Source organism: Cydia amplana, chromosome 17 (genome assembly GCF_948474715.1).
Source record: "Cydia amplana chromosome 17, ilCydAmpl1.1, whole genome shotgun sequence".
Classification (NCBI taxonomy): domain Eukaryota; kingdom Metazoa; phylum Arthropoda; class Insecta; order Lepidoptera; family Tortricidae; genus Cydia; species Cydia amplana.
In genome coordinates this window covers 5,142,714-5,160,370 of record NC_086085.1, presented here as the reverse complement: position 1 = coordinate 5,160,370, position 17,657 = coordinate 5,142,714, and the positions used below count along the sequence as shown (strand labels likewise).

The window sequence follows — 17,657 nt, the reverse complement described above, 5'->3', positions numbered from 1 at the left end:
ACCATAAACGTCAAATTCCAATAAAAATATGACGTTTCAATGGTACTTCCAGTTTGTCGCTGTAGTCTGTGCAAAATTACGTTCGCTCGCCTCACGACTTGACCCAGCAGATAATTATCCAGGCCTAGTACAGAAGTTATGAACATACCCCGCAACGGAGCTAGCAAAACCGTAGCAAATGACAGTTTTGTGTCAGGGTTGGCGAGTATGATGAACCATTTTGCTTTAACTTTATTGTATGTAAGATTAATAAAATTGATCGAGAACCCTGTTGATCCTCTTCCGATATAACTCGGTTTAATTTACTGTCAAATAATATAAATTAACAAATCAATGTCAATATTAGATGCGTTTCAAAGTTTCAATGTAGGTATCTGTTATTTTGTTTATAAAATCACGTTTTTTTTCGCATTTCTTTCAAATATTAACATGGAATTTTCATTGCTTGAAAATATTGGTGTGTTTGAAAACAAAGAAAAAATATTTTTTGTAAGTACTTTAGTTTATGCGTAGTAGTGATAACCCTGATGTACAACTGCTACAGATTTGCTAGCTAACCGAGCTAGCAAATCTGTAGCAGCATGTAGCGAGGTATGGTTATTAACAATACTTTTAACCGACCGTCGGTGGTCCTTGTCTTTGTAATAAGATTTACATATCGTCAGTTAACAGTGTACGGTAAAGGTAGTAACACAACAGCGCTGCTTGCCATACTAGCAGAACTCATAAGTCTCACAACCCTTAACACATTCAGTGCCGAAAACCCGACTATCGGGTATTTCATAATTTCGTTCCCAGGCCGGACGACCCGATAGTCGGGATCGTGGTACTACAGCTTTATATGACGAAATGTTTGTGGCCTGGCGCGGATGTCTTGTTTGGCAATGAATGTGTTAAATTGGCAAAAAATGTATAAGGTCGAAAGTTCAAGCCTCCTCGAATGATTCTGATTTACCAATTGGTTGGCCATTTGTCAGTTAACCATACCAAAGTTACACGATAGTTGTTACACGACTGCGCTGCTAGCCATCTGGTTGACGCCGCACGTGCCGTCGCCGCGGTACACGCGGTAGTACCCTTGCTCGCCCCACGACTTGCCCCAAGAGTTTTTCACTGTCCAGTAGGGCAGGTGTTTATGGAAGAGCGGGTACTCTGAAATTAAAAGGTTAGTTAGTTAGTTTTGTCCAGTTTGACACGAAAATGTTTTAACGAACTGTAAAATATTGTACCTCATTATTGCTCATTGTCATACGCCATGTGTAAAGCTTTGGTTTCCTCCGATAGCGGTGCCGTCATATAGCGGCCGTCTCCATACAAATACTACGACATCCATATTTAGCCGTATTATTTAGTATGAAGACGGCCGCTATATGACGGCACCGCTATCCTAGGAAAACTGATCTTAAGCTTTGGTTTCCTCCGATAGCGGTGCCGTCATATGGCGGCCGTCTCCATACAAATACTAGGACATCCATATTTAGCCGTATTATTTAGTATGGAGACGGCCGCTATATGACGGCACCGCTATCCTAGGAAAACCGATCTTTAAGCTTTGGTTTCCTCCGAAAGCGGTGCCGTCATATAGCGGCCGTCTCCATACAAATACTACGACATCCATATTTAGCCGTATTATTTAGTATGAAGACGGCCGCTATATTACGGCACCGCTATCCTAGGAAAACCGATCTTTAAGGAGCCCAAATCCGATGGTTCAGTTTTAACGTTGAAAGAGTTCGTTTGGCCACCTTTCGACTTAATCATTAGATCAGCTATTGTTAACATATCAAATTAATGCATTAACATCGAAATTGCATGTGGTAAATATTGTCTGGCTTGGCTCTGGCAGAAAAACTATCTCTTACAAACAGCTGTTTATATCGAATTCAGAAAAATAGCAGAAAGGCGATCGGAACCGGGCCGGAATATACAGAATATTAAATTTGGTAAAAACAAATTAAATAGCAGTTAAAATTATTGATGTAAGTTACAATAAACCCCACTTGGGCTTTATAGCTTAGGCTGTATGTAGACTTCTACCTACCGTAGCCAAAAAACCAGCCAAAAATCAACTCTATTCGAAATGAAATAGGATACATTATTGGTTGGCAATGGGTTAGTAGAATAGTAATGTATGTTACCTTTGATCCCGAAGCCAACAATTAGCACTCCATGATCCAGGTTCTTGGGGCTACAGAGCGCCTTCCACGGGTGCGATACGCCACCGACGTAGAACTGCATCGCGTTTGCATTTATACCTGCAAATGTTAACAAAAACCGTTAATAAAACTGCGAATCCATACTAAATTATTAATGCGAAAGTGTGTCTGTCTAGTTACCTCTTCACGCTTAAACCACTGAACGGATTTAGTTTAAATTTGGCAGAGATAATTTGAGTCCCGGGGAAGGACATAGGATAGTTTTTAAGTCGGAAGTCTAAAGAGGGTGAAAAAATGAGAACAATTAATGAATTGCCTGTTAGTTGGTATAAGCAATTAATCATATTATGCTCGAAATTATTGCCATTAGATTTTATCCAGGCGCTATACTTACTCTAACTGCTGGTAGTGCTGGTACTAATTACACGCAGACGAAGTCGCGGGTAAAAGCTAGTGCGAATATAAAACCGGGTTCATATAGCTGGTCAACCAAATCTTTTCAGTAAAAAAAGGTGCGAAATTCAAATTTTCTATGGGACGATATCCCTTCGCGCCTACATTTTTCAAATTTGCCGCCTTTTTCTACTGTCAAGATCTGGTTGACCAAGTATATTTTGTGTTCACAGAGATCTGTCAACACGGCCACGCTGACAACGCATGTGTCCTCGTGTGTACTTACCGATAGAAATGGGTCCGTTGGCGACCAGCCACTGCGCCATCTGCGTCTCGTTCGAGGAGATGTTCACGGACCCACTGATCTGGACCCTGGACAGGGTCTTGTTGAACACGCATTTATCATCTGCTCCTTCATACGGGTAGTCGGTCTCTAACTCTAGTCCACCTAGCTCTTCTATGGCTCTGAAAAAAGACGATAAGTGTTGTGTAAAACTATTTTACGTACGTATACGATGTTCATATTATGTATTCGTGAAATAGGCATATGCTATTACCACGAAAATAATGTAAAGCCTTTATCAATTTATTTTCAAATATGTAATTAACCTTTTGAATAACTAGCTATCACAGATATTCTCGTATTTCGTCAATTCGCCTTTATGCTTGGAATTGTAACGTACTCGTAGACTTTGTTTGTTTAAAATATAATTTGGCAAAAAAACCGGTTTCGCTCGGACACTAGTATAAGGCTAAGCAGGTAAGAGCAGGGGTGTATTTACCCTAGGGCCATTCGGGCCATTTTGTTTTTCTTCCTTGACTTCTGGGGCGGCAAAACTTATTGGCCCCGGCGCCAATTTTCAAAATACGCCCCTGGGTATAGAGTCAAAATATTCACCACGCTTTAAAATTATTATCAACGTCAACTTCTACTGCTGATTGTGTCATACATAGCCACTATCAAAATACAAAACAAAACGTTCGTTCTACGATTAGTCAATAAACCCAAAAACGTCTCGAAGGAAATGCCTAAATTCCTAATCCAAAACAACAAACAAATCAAAACTATGCCAATAATCCTGCTTACAAACGGATTTACGAATGTTTCCAATTTTGCGATAACAGTGGCCTTGAGTCCACTTAACATTGCGGCAATTTTATTGTTTCAAAGGTGTATTTCTGTACTTCAAACCATCGTCAATAATATTCTTGTAAATTAATAAGAAATTAGTTTTTGTAAATTAACTGAAAAAAGTTTTATTTAAAAAGACATGTATGTCAATAGAAATGAAAACGAGTCACTCGTATGAAAATTCCCATATAAAATTTGTATGTATGTCTTAATATTTAATATGAAGTACTTAGTTAACACAAATTGCGTTTTTGTTTTTCGTAATATCGCAGACGAATCGCCTGATTGTAAGCGATTACCGTCGCCCATAGAGACCCGCAACACCAGTGGGTGTGTTTGTATATATATATTTATACAACAACCTACAACCCCACTACAACCCCCCTATACTACCCCTAAAATTAATTCCATTTTTTCACTCCTTTTAGGTTTCCGAGCCCAAAGGGTAAATACGGGACCCTATTACTAGGACTCCGCTGTCCGTCCGTCCGTCTGTCTGTCTGCCACCAGGCTGTATCTCATGAACCGTGATAGCGAGGCAGTTGAAATTTTACAGATGATGTGTCTCTGTGCCGCTATAACCACAAATACTAAAAACAGAATATATAATAAATATTTAAGTGGGGCTCCCATTACACACACAACAACCGTGATTTTATTTGCTGTTTTTTGCGTAATGGTACGGAACCCTTCGTGCGCGAGTATGACTCGCACCTGGCCACTTTTTTAAAGTAAATAAACAGCAGATACATTTGTTAATCATACAAATAGTCGTGTGGCTATTTCAAAGCAATATGCCAAACCACGAAATAATAATCGCTATATCGCTTAATTTTAGAAACATGGCGCACACATACCGCTACATTCCGATTTAAAAATTCCAATTTGATTTACATACGTAGGTAATAAGTAAGAGTCCCTTAGTTTCCAATAAAGTTTCCAGTCATAATGTATTGTTTGTCATATTATCATGTTAACGTTTCGACATTAGGATTTTCGTAAGGTTATCCTATAGATAGGTTAGGTTAGGTTTGTTTTGTGGCAATCCCGAAAAGTGACGCGTTACTGAACCAAATGAATTATGACTCACGAAAATGCGGGCAAACAATACATTATGACTTAAAACTTTTTGGGAAACAATAGAGACCCGTAGGTAATAACAAACGACATTGACACGACTCACTATAATATCTCGTGCGCACCAATTAAGGGCTAGCGATCCTGTCATATCAATATAGTCAGTCTGGTTCAGTGTGATTTTTTCTATATTCCAACCATATCAGTATGAGAAACGCTAAACAATCTAGCTACTTGTCTTTGTAGCGTAAAAAGTAAACATGACTGAGTCATGCGTGTCTACAAGAACAATGGCGTAGGTCGGACAACCTACTCGATATATACATATAACATTATATGTATGCGGATGTACTCTAAGAGCTAGCCCTGAAAAATTTGTACAATTTATAAAGCAACGAAATCGTTCTAGATGGTCTGTCATACTATTCTTACTACTAGATCTGTGGAGGCCTAACCAAGACGACAATCGTTCGAAGAGAAAGAAACGCTATCTGTCTCTATCGCAATACGGAAAAGTGATAAAGAGACGGCAGACGCAACATGGTTTACCGATAGGGGTTAGAAAAAAACGATTGAGACAATTTTCATGAATGAGACGACAATGAATTTGTCTTCATATGTAGGTATTTTGCGATTTATATTTCATATCATTTGCAGGCTTGTTTCTCTAACCTCAACGGATGAACAGCTTTGCTTTGAACAACCAGGGAGTTTTTAGTATTAAATATTAACTAAACAGAGAATCTAAGGGTAATCTAAGTTGTAAGGGCAAAAAAACTAGTGTCTACGTCAATTCTTGGGATTCGTTGTCAAGCGGGCCCCATGCTCCCATGAGCCGTGGCAAAAATGCCAGGATAACGCGAGGAAGAAGAAGAGAGAATCTAAGGGTTTATTTCGTCGCTATACTTACTCAACCTCATATCTGCAACAATCATTTGATGGAAATGTCGCTTTTCTTTCATTCGGAATACGGGTGGTTTTATCATCAAATGAGTGTTGCAGATACGAGGTTGAGTAAGTATAGCGGCGATTTGTTCTGTAAATTGTATAAGTAGTACCTTTTTCCGAGTCTAACTCTCCGTCTATCATCCTTATTATAGTGATGTTTTAATGATCGGTGGTGTTCTCAGAAAACTGAGAACATGTTTGTGTTCTAAGAAAATTATGATGATACAAGCAAACGAATTTGTGAAGTCAATGGAAATTCTCCGCAGCTTCAATGCAGGACATGCTTCAATATTAAAGGTGACGAAATTTTCAATAAGACGAATACAATATGTACGTGATAATGCTTAACCTCGATATTATATTTTTCGTCTTAAGGAGAATCATTAACTAAAATTAAAAAGTAATCACTTGATAATTACCATCAAGCGATTCGACTATTCGTTTGCCTCCTATTATTATTATGTGGTAGTTTATATATATTTTATTTATTTATGTAATTTATAAGTATAGTTTGCTTTTTTTAACTCACTCAATATATTTTCTCTCTCTGCACCAATTGAAGGTATCTCTGTTTGGCCCTATGGTTGACTGGTAGAGAATGCCATTTGGCATTAAGTCCGCCATTTGTACATTGTTGTATATATTTTGGGCAATAAAGTTTAAATAAATAAATAAATATTACAACACTAGCTGTTTACAATGCTATTTGTATATTTACCTGTAAGCATTGTCCATCAGGCCGCCATTGCAGCCCTGGTCCGTTTTGTCACAGTCCACCAGCTCCTGCTCCGATAACGATAACAGCTTGCCAGAGGTTAGCTTCCATTGACCCTCCACGTTTCCTGTACAACGTATTTCCGATTATTACTATGGTATTTTACACTGCGTCGCATCGATATTTGATAGACATAAAGACACTTTCTACTAATTTGCCGTCGGCAAGTTTCAATTTCAATACATTTTTATATGCAGGGATGTAAATATTAAAACGATATCTCACCTGTAACACTGAAAGCCCAGCAGCTACCGCATTGTCCCTGGTCCTTGACCTCCGTGACGGCGCCGCGGTCGCGCCAGTCGAACGACTGTGGCAAATCTATATTCGGAATCTCCGCCTTAATCATGGGGATGTTGTTCTCACTCTTCAAGCTCGTCTTTAACCCCAGATACTTGCTGCTAAATTCCTCAGAAGTCATGTCAGAGAACCGAGTGATTGCGTACGTCGCCGATCCTCTTTCGTGAACATTCAACTCGTGAACCTTTCTCACGTTAGCTCTGAATATCTTGAACCTTCTTGACATCTCTTTGTAATCGTCCATGTAATCTGGCCTGTATGTTGCGAGGAAGTTGGCGAAAAGGTGCTCAGCTTGCATTTTATGATACACCTCTGCGGTCTCGCTTTCTTGATAATCACAAATAACGCGGAAATTTGGAGGGTGGTCCGTCCAAGGCCTGATCCACACGTTGACTCGGCAAAATTTGTTATTTTCGAATCCATCAACTAACTTGCAGTCTGTCTTAAGACTTAACGCGGGACAATCTGTAACACCAACCTCCATCTTTAACCTATAGTGAATTCCAGCTATAGTTTGCTTCAACAGAGAAAATATCCTAACAACCTGAAGCCTCTTTGCATTAGGATATTTAGCTTCTATGTGTTTTAAGGCTTCGTTTGCAATTTGATTAGCCGTATCAGCGTTTTCGAATTCCATTTGAGATTCTAGCGGGGTCTCATCGTCTTCGCAAACCACTTCAATATTTCTACCGTTTTCCACCCACAGCCTTTCAAAGACATGGGATATGCAATGCCTTATTGGGAGGTGCTCGAGAAATTCACAATTGCTTATATTCTTGATGGACTCATATTTTAAGCAAGATGAATATCCGACGTCAAAATCTATTGTGGTCTCTCGTCCTCTTGTGATTTTGGTAGAGTAGCTATTGATTTTCAATACCCTCTGTTTATATTTATGCAGCGACGATGTTTCAAGTTTTTCCAGTGACGCTTCAACTAGTTGAGCAATGATAGCATCCTCGCTATTAGATTTAGCTGGGCCAAAGCTGATATCTCTTCGTTCCCTGTGAGCTGGGTTGCACCAAGCTTTAATATCTTTAATGTCCTTGCTATTGGGAGAAAGATATATCTTAGATTCGCAAGACGTAGCTGGTGTAGTAGAATCTACAAAGCACAAGTGTCGTTGTTTAAACACATCTACATCTTTAGTGCAGTTAGTCCTTAAAACAACAAAATTCAATTTAATAGGGAATCTCGAGCTGAGTGCAGGCATTACGTATGGCTCTCCTTGATGGACTAATTTGAATTTTACTTTTGGTGACTCCTCCAACTTTCGCAACGAGGCGACTATCAATTTAGATACTTCGAATCCAGTCACCGAAGAAAAGTCACTATCATCGTCGCAAACGACTACCACATGCCGTATAATCATTTCATCATTGTCAGAGGGCCATAGCCTCACGTGACACAATTTGTGCGGTAGACCTTCCATTTCGTCACACTGGGCGAGATCTACACGCTCAAGTTGATGACGCACACAGAATGTCATAGCCGTTTCAATGTACATACGTATCATTCGTGCACCCATCTGATTGGATACATCAATAGAATGAATGGTAATCATTTTCTGTAAGTTATGACTGTCACTGCGTTCATTAAGATGTTTAAGAGCACGATTGGCATAATAATATTTCATTTCATCATCCATGTAATTATCGTCATCATCTCTAATTATGTCTCGTTTATGTCTATCGGCGTATTTTTCTTCCATGTTTCGTGTTTCATCCTCCCAAGCCATTATGTCTGACTTAGTAGTATTTACATTGTTACAAAACACCTTTATATCTTTAAAGTATACCCATGTCCGCTCCCGTACAACCGACTTGCACAATATTACAACTTCGGGTTGCTTTATCTGGCAGTCATCAACGTTAGTTTCATCAACAGTTAGACATTTCGTGGGTGACGCATAAAATTCAATAGTGGTCAAAATACCTTCACTAATTTGCTCATAGGATTTCCCAATACTTCTTATTTTATGTTTATACATCGAGTTAAACTGTCGTTCATACGTTTCCAGTACCTCTTGAGCAAGCATTTTTAGTTCTTTACCATATATTTCTTGCCGTGGGTGTAATGTTAGTTTCTTTTGATAATCATCGTCTTCTTCTATTAAATTACCATCTTCTTCAACTGTTGTATCATCACTTTTACAGATGACATCAATCTCGTTTGATTTCAACCAAGGCCGAGCCCAGACTTGTGCATGACAAGACAGAAGAGTGTCGTTTCGAGCGATACAATTTTCTGTATTACCCTCATATATTGAACATGAAGTAGGGACTGCGGTGAAATCTATTTCGTAGAGTTTCCCTGCGACTACCTAATGATAACAATAAAAATCAATTAAGACTAGTATAAAAATAATTCGAAACAAACGTATAATAACGGAATATATATATTTTTTTATTTTGATTTCACGTGCCATTTGTAAGTAAGTAATAAATTGATAATAACATGCATATTGAATTTGGTAAAGTATAGATGATATAAAATACAATCGTGCTTTATACGTGCATTTATATTACGGATTTACCTTGGAAATCGCCTTCTTTACTTCGACAACTTCATGATGTACTGTGCTGTTTATCATTTCCACATACTTCTGTAAAGATTCCACTGCTAATAATTTGAACTGCGGTTCACTGGCATCAAGTTCATTTGGAGATCCTTGTTTATATTTATCTGGGTTGTCGTGGAATATTTCACGCTTTTCTCGGCCCTTTAAGCCACAGTTTACATCTATTACCTTCTTGTTAAGCCACGGCTGTTCCCAAATCTCAGAATGGCACGTTATTTCGTCGCCGTTGGTAGGGAATACAGTAAAATCAATAAATGTTTTGGTACCAGACACTACCTGTGTGGTGACTTTTGTAACTTTAAATTCTTTTACATTAAGTTGACCACCAACTAGATTTGTACGATACTTGTCTAAAGATTCTTGGGCTAATTTTCTGTATTTTGGGTCCTCAGTATTTTGTTCTTTGTGGCCACCAGGTAAACCTCTCTTAGCTCTATTTTGTTGTTGATTTACACCACAATTTACATCAATGTCTTTCTTATTAAGCCAAGACTGCTCCCATATCTCAGAATGGCACGTTATTTCATCACCGTTGGTAGGAAATACAGTAAAATCAATAAATGTTTTGGTGCCAGAAACGACTTGTGTGGTGACTTTTGTAACTTTAAATTCTTTTACGTTAAGTTGACCACCAACTAGAGTTGTACGATACTTGTCTAAAGATTCTTGCGCTAATTTTCTGTACTTGGGATCCTCAGGGTCTTGATTCTTCATTCCACCTTTCAGATTCAGATCACGCTTTCTCCTCTGATTTTTTGGACATGTAACAGTAATTTCCTTGCTCTTAAGCCAAGGCCGTTCCCAAACCTCAGAATGACAGCTGAATATTTCACCATCGGCAGGGATAACATCGAAATCAATTTTAGTGAGAGTTCCTGCAACTACTTGAGTGACTACTCGTTTCACTTTTAGATCTTTAACGCTGACTTGAAGGCCGTTTATAGTGGATGCTAAGTGTTGTTTTATCGATTCATCAGCTAATTCTTTGTAGAGAGGGTCATTAGGGTTTTTCTCTATTACACCTCCAACAAAGTTAGTTCGTTTTTTTCTTAATACGGGGATCTCATTTTTTTCAATATCCGTATGTATGTCAGTATCCTCTTCACACTTAACATGTATTTGCCTACTATCTGCCTGCCATGGCCTATCCCATACTTGTGCTTCGCACTCGCGAATGGGTGTATTAAGCAGTAGTTCACAAGTAGTATCATCTACATTCTTATCTTCAAGGCAATTTGTATATCCAATGGAAAATACGACTTTAGTTAATAAACCGGCCATGAGTTTGGTCGAAACTGATTTTACGTCAACTACTTTAAGTTTTCGATTTGCGTCTGTTTTATGTTTTAGGCTCTTTAAAGCTTGTTGTACCATGTTACGAATTTCCGGATCAACATTTCCGGTTTTTCTAACAACTTGCTCTAAATCTGAGAAATCGTCGCGTACGCTTCGTTCAATACACTCATATTCAATTTGCATATTATTATGTATTTCGTGTATTTCTACTTGACAGATTTTAGAGCCCATGTCTTCAATTATACTACAGTTCACTCGATTGTAAAAGGCCTGCGATTTCATACAATTTGTATATTTAAGGGACAACGTGATCCTTGTTAATGTCCCGGACATCTTTTTTGTAGTTGCATCTAGAATTTTAATCAACTTAATTGCATTAGCTTTAGGAGATTCTGATTCAATTTTTTCTAAAGCAGGTTGAACTTGTTCGACAAGTATTGGATCGGCCACCGATAGTAACTCTTCTTTGCTGTAATGGTTTTCATCTTCGTAACAGAATGCATTCAGTATCCTAGGATCGTGTTCATCTGTAGTCTCTACAGCACCGGTGCAAACTTCTTTAACAATATCTTTATTGTTACATAGAGATTTGTTGCAGGGAATGCTTACCGAGGCTTGTAAGTAGAAGAAATGTTGGTTATTTGCAAATTCGTCTTCCGCGCGTATTACATCTGTCAAAACTCTGTTTTGTATAGCCATATCTACTTTATTTAAGTAATCAACCATTAATCGGGCCAATTTTTGAATGTATATAACGTTATTTAAGGGATTATTCACGTTCTGAAGTTCATCGTAACTTCTTTTTTTTCTGTGATGATCACCAGTAACTTCGGGTTTTTCAAAACCGTCTAATTCGAAATAGTGCATTAGATCATCGACCGCTTTCTTCTTGTCTTCGCTTAATAAAGAGTTAGTTTCGCTCGTTTGGAACTGCTGTCCGACGGCCGCATTTTCATTATAATTTCTTTGTATTTCTTCTGCGTGGATCTGCTCGGCAGCTTCTTGGGGCGGCGCTATTTTCTCTGTTGAAGTTGCTTCAATGCGGTGCCCAGATGCTTCAAATTCACTGAGCGGGATAATTTGGTCTTCTATCTTTTTTAAAACTTCGTCAGCATTAGAATTTTCTTGATTAGGACGCGCTTGCGCATCGAAATTATGGATAACTTTTAAAGCATCAGGATCAGCATTGGGGTCTGGGTGAATTTCATTGTTTTCATTATTTTCAAGAACGGGCAGGACCTCGCCTTCGTCACCAAATAGCCATTCAGCAGTGCAGTTGTTGGCTAGTATGGCTCGGTACTTTGAGCCGTCTGGTAACTTTTTCCATGGTTTTTCGAGGATGGAAATTTTGCATGGAATACTCACTGGGCAGGGCACGGCGTCAGGCGCCGTGCAATTGTCGTAATCGACAAGTAGGGTGAGTATGTAGCGGACGCCATTTACTACCTGTAAAGAAGGTATCGTGTTATTTCATCGTGTTATTATATTATAAAAAGTACAGTACATAAAATACTTGACAGTATTTATTTTGTTTCTCATAATTTGCAGTATTAATTACATTTGAAGCAGAAGCGGTGAGCGGGACCCTAAAAAGTATTTAGATAAGAATTCTAAATTTATCTAATCTCTATCTAGATAAGGATCTGTCGCTCAACATCAATTACGGATACGGAAGCGCAGCCAATACATTTACTATGTCAGTGGTCGCCAAACCGCGGTTCGCGAACCGTATGCGGCTCTTCAAGACATCCAAAACTTTACACGGGTATTGTTTGGCCACTGAAAACATTATTTGCAGCTGTTTGAGTTACTAAAAACGGTCATTTACTACTCCAGCTGGCTCTTCTCAAGTTTGCCGAACTCCGTACTATTAGGCTAACTTTTAAAGTAAGTTGTGAACCTACCTGAACCTGTCGCTCCACATCAACGACGGATCTGAGCGCATGCTTGGCCGGGTCGTGGAGGTCCAAATGTCGGATGCCAAGGTTGGCCAGTTCGGGCACGCCAGCTGCGGTAGGGTCTACGTGGGACGCGCACCCGATGCACGGGACGCTGGGGCTGGCTCGAGGAATCGCGACGAACTGCTCGCCCGATGTCACCTGAACAATAGGTAGTATTACTGCAATGTTCTGCCGCCAGAGTGCAGCACTAGCGCCTTTCGTAAACCATAGAGTAACTTATACATATTGTGCCTTAAACTGTTTGACAAGTTTTCATTTTCACACACAATAAAATATGACATTGATACATCAGGGCGGTTTGTTTACAAAGGGCCTTACGGGAAGCGCGAAATCGAAACTCGGCTATCTGCCTCTTTATCGCTCTAATACGCAAGAGTGATAGAGATGGTTAGATAACAAAATTTCGACTTTCTCGTTTGCGGTAGACACACAGATTATGACGAATTGTGGAAGTGGCGCCCCCTACGCAGAGTTTCGCGTAATATTCCCTATTAGAGATACTAATACTAGGTTTATTAGGAATTTTCCCCCGCGAACGATTCGGTCGTGGAAGGAAGTCTGCAAAGGTTTTCTCGATGGACTACATTATGGGGGTTCTTCCAAGGAGTAGGTATACAGTTCTTAAAACGGTCTACCATGTCAATGTGATCTCTCAAGTTGCAACGATCCACAGACTACGGTGACTAACGGTTTTGAAATATTTTAACAACTCACTTATCACTTATTTAGAAAGAAGTGCTTCAATAATTTTTTTAAGCTAACATCTGTCAACAAAATAAGTGTAAGTAAGTTTTCAATAATAAACGTATCATGACTTGGCTACAATACAGATAGCAAAGAAATAGTTTGATTACCCTAAAAAATTAACTCTTTCCCTTGCCAATTGACTCACGATCTTAATGGACAGGCTTAAAGTTCATCATTCTAATACTTCGATGTAATAAAACAAGTCTGGAGGTTATGTAAAATGATGATTACAGGTTTGTGGCGCCTTTCAGTTCATTACCACTTCAACAATAATATTGAATGATAATTACACTCATAGGTGTACAGTTAGACTCATGATATCTCATAGTTTTCTTAGAAATACAATATCAATTAATTTCTGTAAGACTACCATATATTATTATACTAGGTACTTTTTGAAGACTACCTACTCGCAGAAATATATAAAGTATTCAAAGATGGCGTGCGAAAGTTACACCTACGTTTGGGGGGTTTAATATACTAGTTGATCTGCCAAGTCGAAGCGGCATAAAACGGCTGCATGAGACCAAAATATGTTCCGGCAATAGTTAATTTATATCGTCAACTTGACTCAGCCTTGTCTAAACACGACGGAAAATCTTAAAATGCATACTCTATCATCAATATGTATACCTCTGCCAATTTTCCTAAACGATCCCGTGATTCTGTAGTAACACTAGCAACCAGGTAGCAAACGCCCCCGCGCAAAGTTCCCGATTACAATAGGAAACTACCTATTGCTGCATGTAGTTTTCTAGCTGTACACAGTGTGCAGTACGCGTGCAGTTCGCGGGCTATTCAATGATGCGCAAACGAAATAGGTATCCGCCAGACCTAGATGGACCTAAAGATGTGAGTCAGGGTAGTGTCCTGACGCTAAATACTTACAAGGTCACTGTTATTATGCTACGTATGTCAACATTGTGTAGTTGTAATACAATACATTTTCCACAATCAATGTGTTTGAACAACTGTTATGAGTGCTTGGAGAAGTATAGAACAATTACGCAAAAGGATTATTTTGTGTGGTTGTTGGTATACAAGAAACTAGGCCAACTTGTGTTTACTGTTTGTATTAAGAGCCGTAAGAAAGCAAAAGCAAACTCAGCTGAGGTACTTAAATATTTGTATTTGTTACATACACACCTAGACAGCGAAAGGAAATGCATAGTTTTCCCGCTTTGTAGAGAAAAGCGACTACGGACAAAGAACCAGCCGAGCAAGTTCCCAGCACTGAATGTGTTAACTGATGGTCCACGTACCAATGGTGGAATCAGAATCAGAATCATTTATTTTGCTAGAACATTACACAGATGGTACAATTTGTCATGACCTGAACTGCTTCACATATTTAAAAATTACCCTTTATAGACTTTATTTGCTAAAAGTTTTTTTTGTTGATAATTACTAAAAGGTTAAAAAGGTTAATAAACTCTAGAACAGATTTTTGCTTTTTCTTCATGTTAATTTATCGCAATATAAAGTATCAATTACGTGTGAATACTAGTGATGTACCAACTATTGATTTGGCCGACTAGCCGACTAATCAGATGGCCTACCGCGAACCACGTTCGACGTGTTGTCTCTCTGTCGCACTTGTAAATTTGTACGTAAGTGTGATAGGGAGGCAACACGTCGAACGTGGTTCGCGGTAGGCCCTCGGCTCTCGGATGGCCGATTAGTCGGCCGACTAGTCGGCTAGTCGGCCAGAGCATTAGTTTGGTCTAGTTTCGGTTCAAATTCACTAAAAAACAATCGTTTTACCCTTTCGTCGCGCTATTTATCATATAACGCTAAAAAATTAAATAAAAAAATCCTAAAATTACATTTCGTACGGCGACCGCACAATCGGACATAAAAAAGCGACCAATTTCGTCAATAATTTCGAACAAAAGTTTTCGTAAGCACCCTAAAAAAATTGGGTAAAATAAGTAAAAAGCTTATGAAAATAGGTGCTGTTTATTTATTTTGGCCCTGTTTTTCTGTCACTTATAAAGTGCCGACTAATCGGCCATTTTTGCCGACTAGTCGCCGACTAATCGCCGACTACAAATGAGGCCGAATAGTCAGCTTTCCCGACTAGTCAGCGACTAGTCGGTGCATCCCTAATGAATACATACTATTTTAGTAACGTATTACGAGTTATGATAATGAGGTCAAGATCATTTCGAGGATGACATGACAATGAGAATAGTATTAGATTATACTATATAATATTATATAATGGAGGCGCATATCACTTCAAACCTATTATTTACTTGACTACATATTTATTATAAGGTGCATTTGGGTTATTCCGATAGGTTTTTGGTTGCCAGGAAAGTTGTGATTACACTTGAAACTTAGGTATGCAGAGGCCGATTATGATTTGTTCCTGAATGAAAACTGACTGATAATCAGCAATTCAGCATCATCATCTTTGCTGGTTTAATTGGATATGTTGTGTTGACCAAAGTTTTGTTAAAGTATTATTTTAAAATATAACCCAATTTCTTAGACTTCTTAGAGCATCAATTTAGAAAATGACGGGTTTTAAAATTTTTGTGTCATATTTTCTGTAAACGGGGTAATTCCTAAAAATACCAGCAAACATAGAATCTAGGCTAATATTTAGTGAATTTTAGTGTATCATATATTATTCTGAAATATTAAAACTGCCCCATTTATATCAGCATATAGACTCCTGTTAAAGGAGCAAAACCCTAAATAAAAGGATAATACAATACTCCAGAATGTTTCACTATCCCAGTGTCAGCATCAGTTTTTGGCATAGTTCTCTACACTTTAGATCAGTGTTTTTCAAACTTTTTCATGAGGCAACCCCCTTAGTCGGAACAAAATGTTTCACTTATGTATTGTTTTAAGGCTAGCAGAGGCTTCGTGACCCACAGTTTGAAAAACACTGCTTTAGATATCTCACCTCAGCATTGGGCTGTTGTACTTCATTGTATAGCTTCACGGGCCCATCGTAACCAGCAGATTCTGTTGTACGGTCTTCACTACTAACTCCCGTCTCCACGTCTTGCGTAGTGCCAGAATCTTGCTCCTCTACACAATCATGCCCTTGCTGTACGACCAGTACGTCATCCTCGTTCTGTACTAGTTCAGCTCTGCAACGCATTATCTTGATGGAATCCACATTATGGATGTCACTGACTTTGAGACGCGCACAGACCTTGTACGTGTTATCGTTCTAGAACAAAAACAATTTGGTTAGGGTTATTGGCTGATTAAAAATTAAGTTGAGTAAATATGATGTTGTGCCCTGAGCATCTGTCAGGGAGCACCAAAATATCACGAATTTGTTGTATATGTTGCATTCAATGTTTTTAATTTGTTGTTTGAGTGATGCATATCTGTATGCAAGTTTCCATAAAAATGGAACAGTTCTCGGAAAAGAAATAAAGAAAGTTTCTATTTTGGGAAATGGAATCTTTTGTTCACCAAGCAGAATTATGAGAGTTGTCCAATATTTGGAAATTCTGCATATTATAAACTCGGTGGCACATCGGTAAATCTGATTTATTTATTCAGACAGTTAAAAAGCAATTAAACAATTATGTTATCAAAACTTTACTGCTATAATTTCATGATAAACATTTAATCAGAGGCATAAGTTAATCGCCCACTTAATTCATTCACGCATCAAGGATGTTAGCAAAACATTCAGCTGATAAAGGCAATTTATTACTCTGACCTCTGATCTTTAATAACATAAGTACCATTCGTGATTCTAACATGTACAAAGAAATACAATTCAAATTAGGCTACATACCGTCTTCTCCGCTTCTAAAAGTACTCCTTCTTCATAAGTATAAAGCTGATCGGGTAGATTGTTCAACGAATCTATGAAGCCATTCAAAACTTGATCCTTTTTCTCAATGCTTAGCTCACCTAAGCAAAAGTTAATTAAAAAACACTTTATAATAAAAACTGCACAGTAAGTGCGACGCATGATGCAAGCTTAACAAACGACCATTGCGATTTACGCGAACGATGAATGTGTAATGCTGTAATGCGTGATTCAGTTGATTATAATAATATTTTGTGTCTTTGTTGACATCACTTAACTGACGTAAGTGACATACTTCCGCTGACAGTTCTATTTCCACCATTACATTCTGTAACACGAATGTTGAATAATGCAAGATACTATTTCTTATCAAAACTGCAAAATTACTCACTGATGTTGGTGTTCAAATGCTTAAACAAATAAATAAATATTAACTTTAATATTACAAGAAGCAATATTGTTTATTCTTTGATCTTTTCCCACTTGTGCAAGCACTTG

At 38.4% G+C, this 17,657-nt stretch overlaps 1 protein-coding gene across 1 annotated transcript; it reads right to left on the bottom strand.

The window, feature by feature from the left end:
- Positions 1 to 1,004: 1,004 nt before the first annotated feature.
- Positions 1,005 to 17,420, bottom strand: LOC134655680 (uncharacterized). Its single transcript, XM_063511121.1, has 9 exons — positions 17,142 to 17,420; positions 16,287 to 16,559; positions 12,563 to 12,757; positions 9,318 to 12,104; positions 6,707 to 9,104; positions 6,425 to 6,548; positions 2,836 to 3,014; positions 2,139 to 2,255; positions 1,005 to 1,152 (listed from the first exon to the last, which is right to left on the bottom strand). Exons 1-9 carry the CDS (start codon positions 17,319 to 17,321, stop codon positions 1,007 to 1,009), a joined length of 6,399 nt encoding a protein of 2,132 aa, XP_063367191.1. The 5' UTR covers positions 17,322 to 17,420; the 3' UTR covers positions 1,005 to 1,006.
- Positions 17,421 to 17,657: the final 237 nt, after the last annotated feature.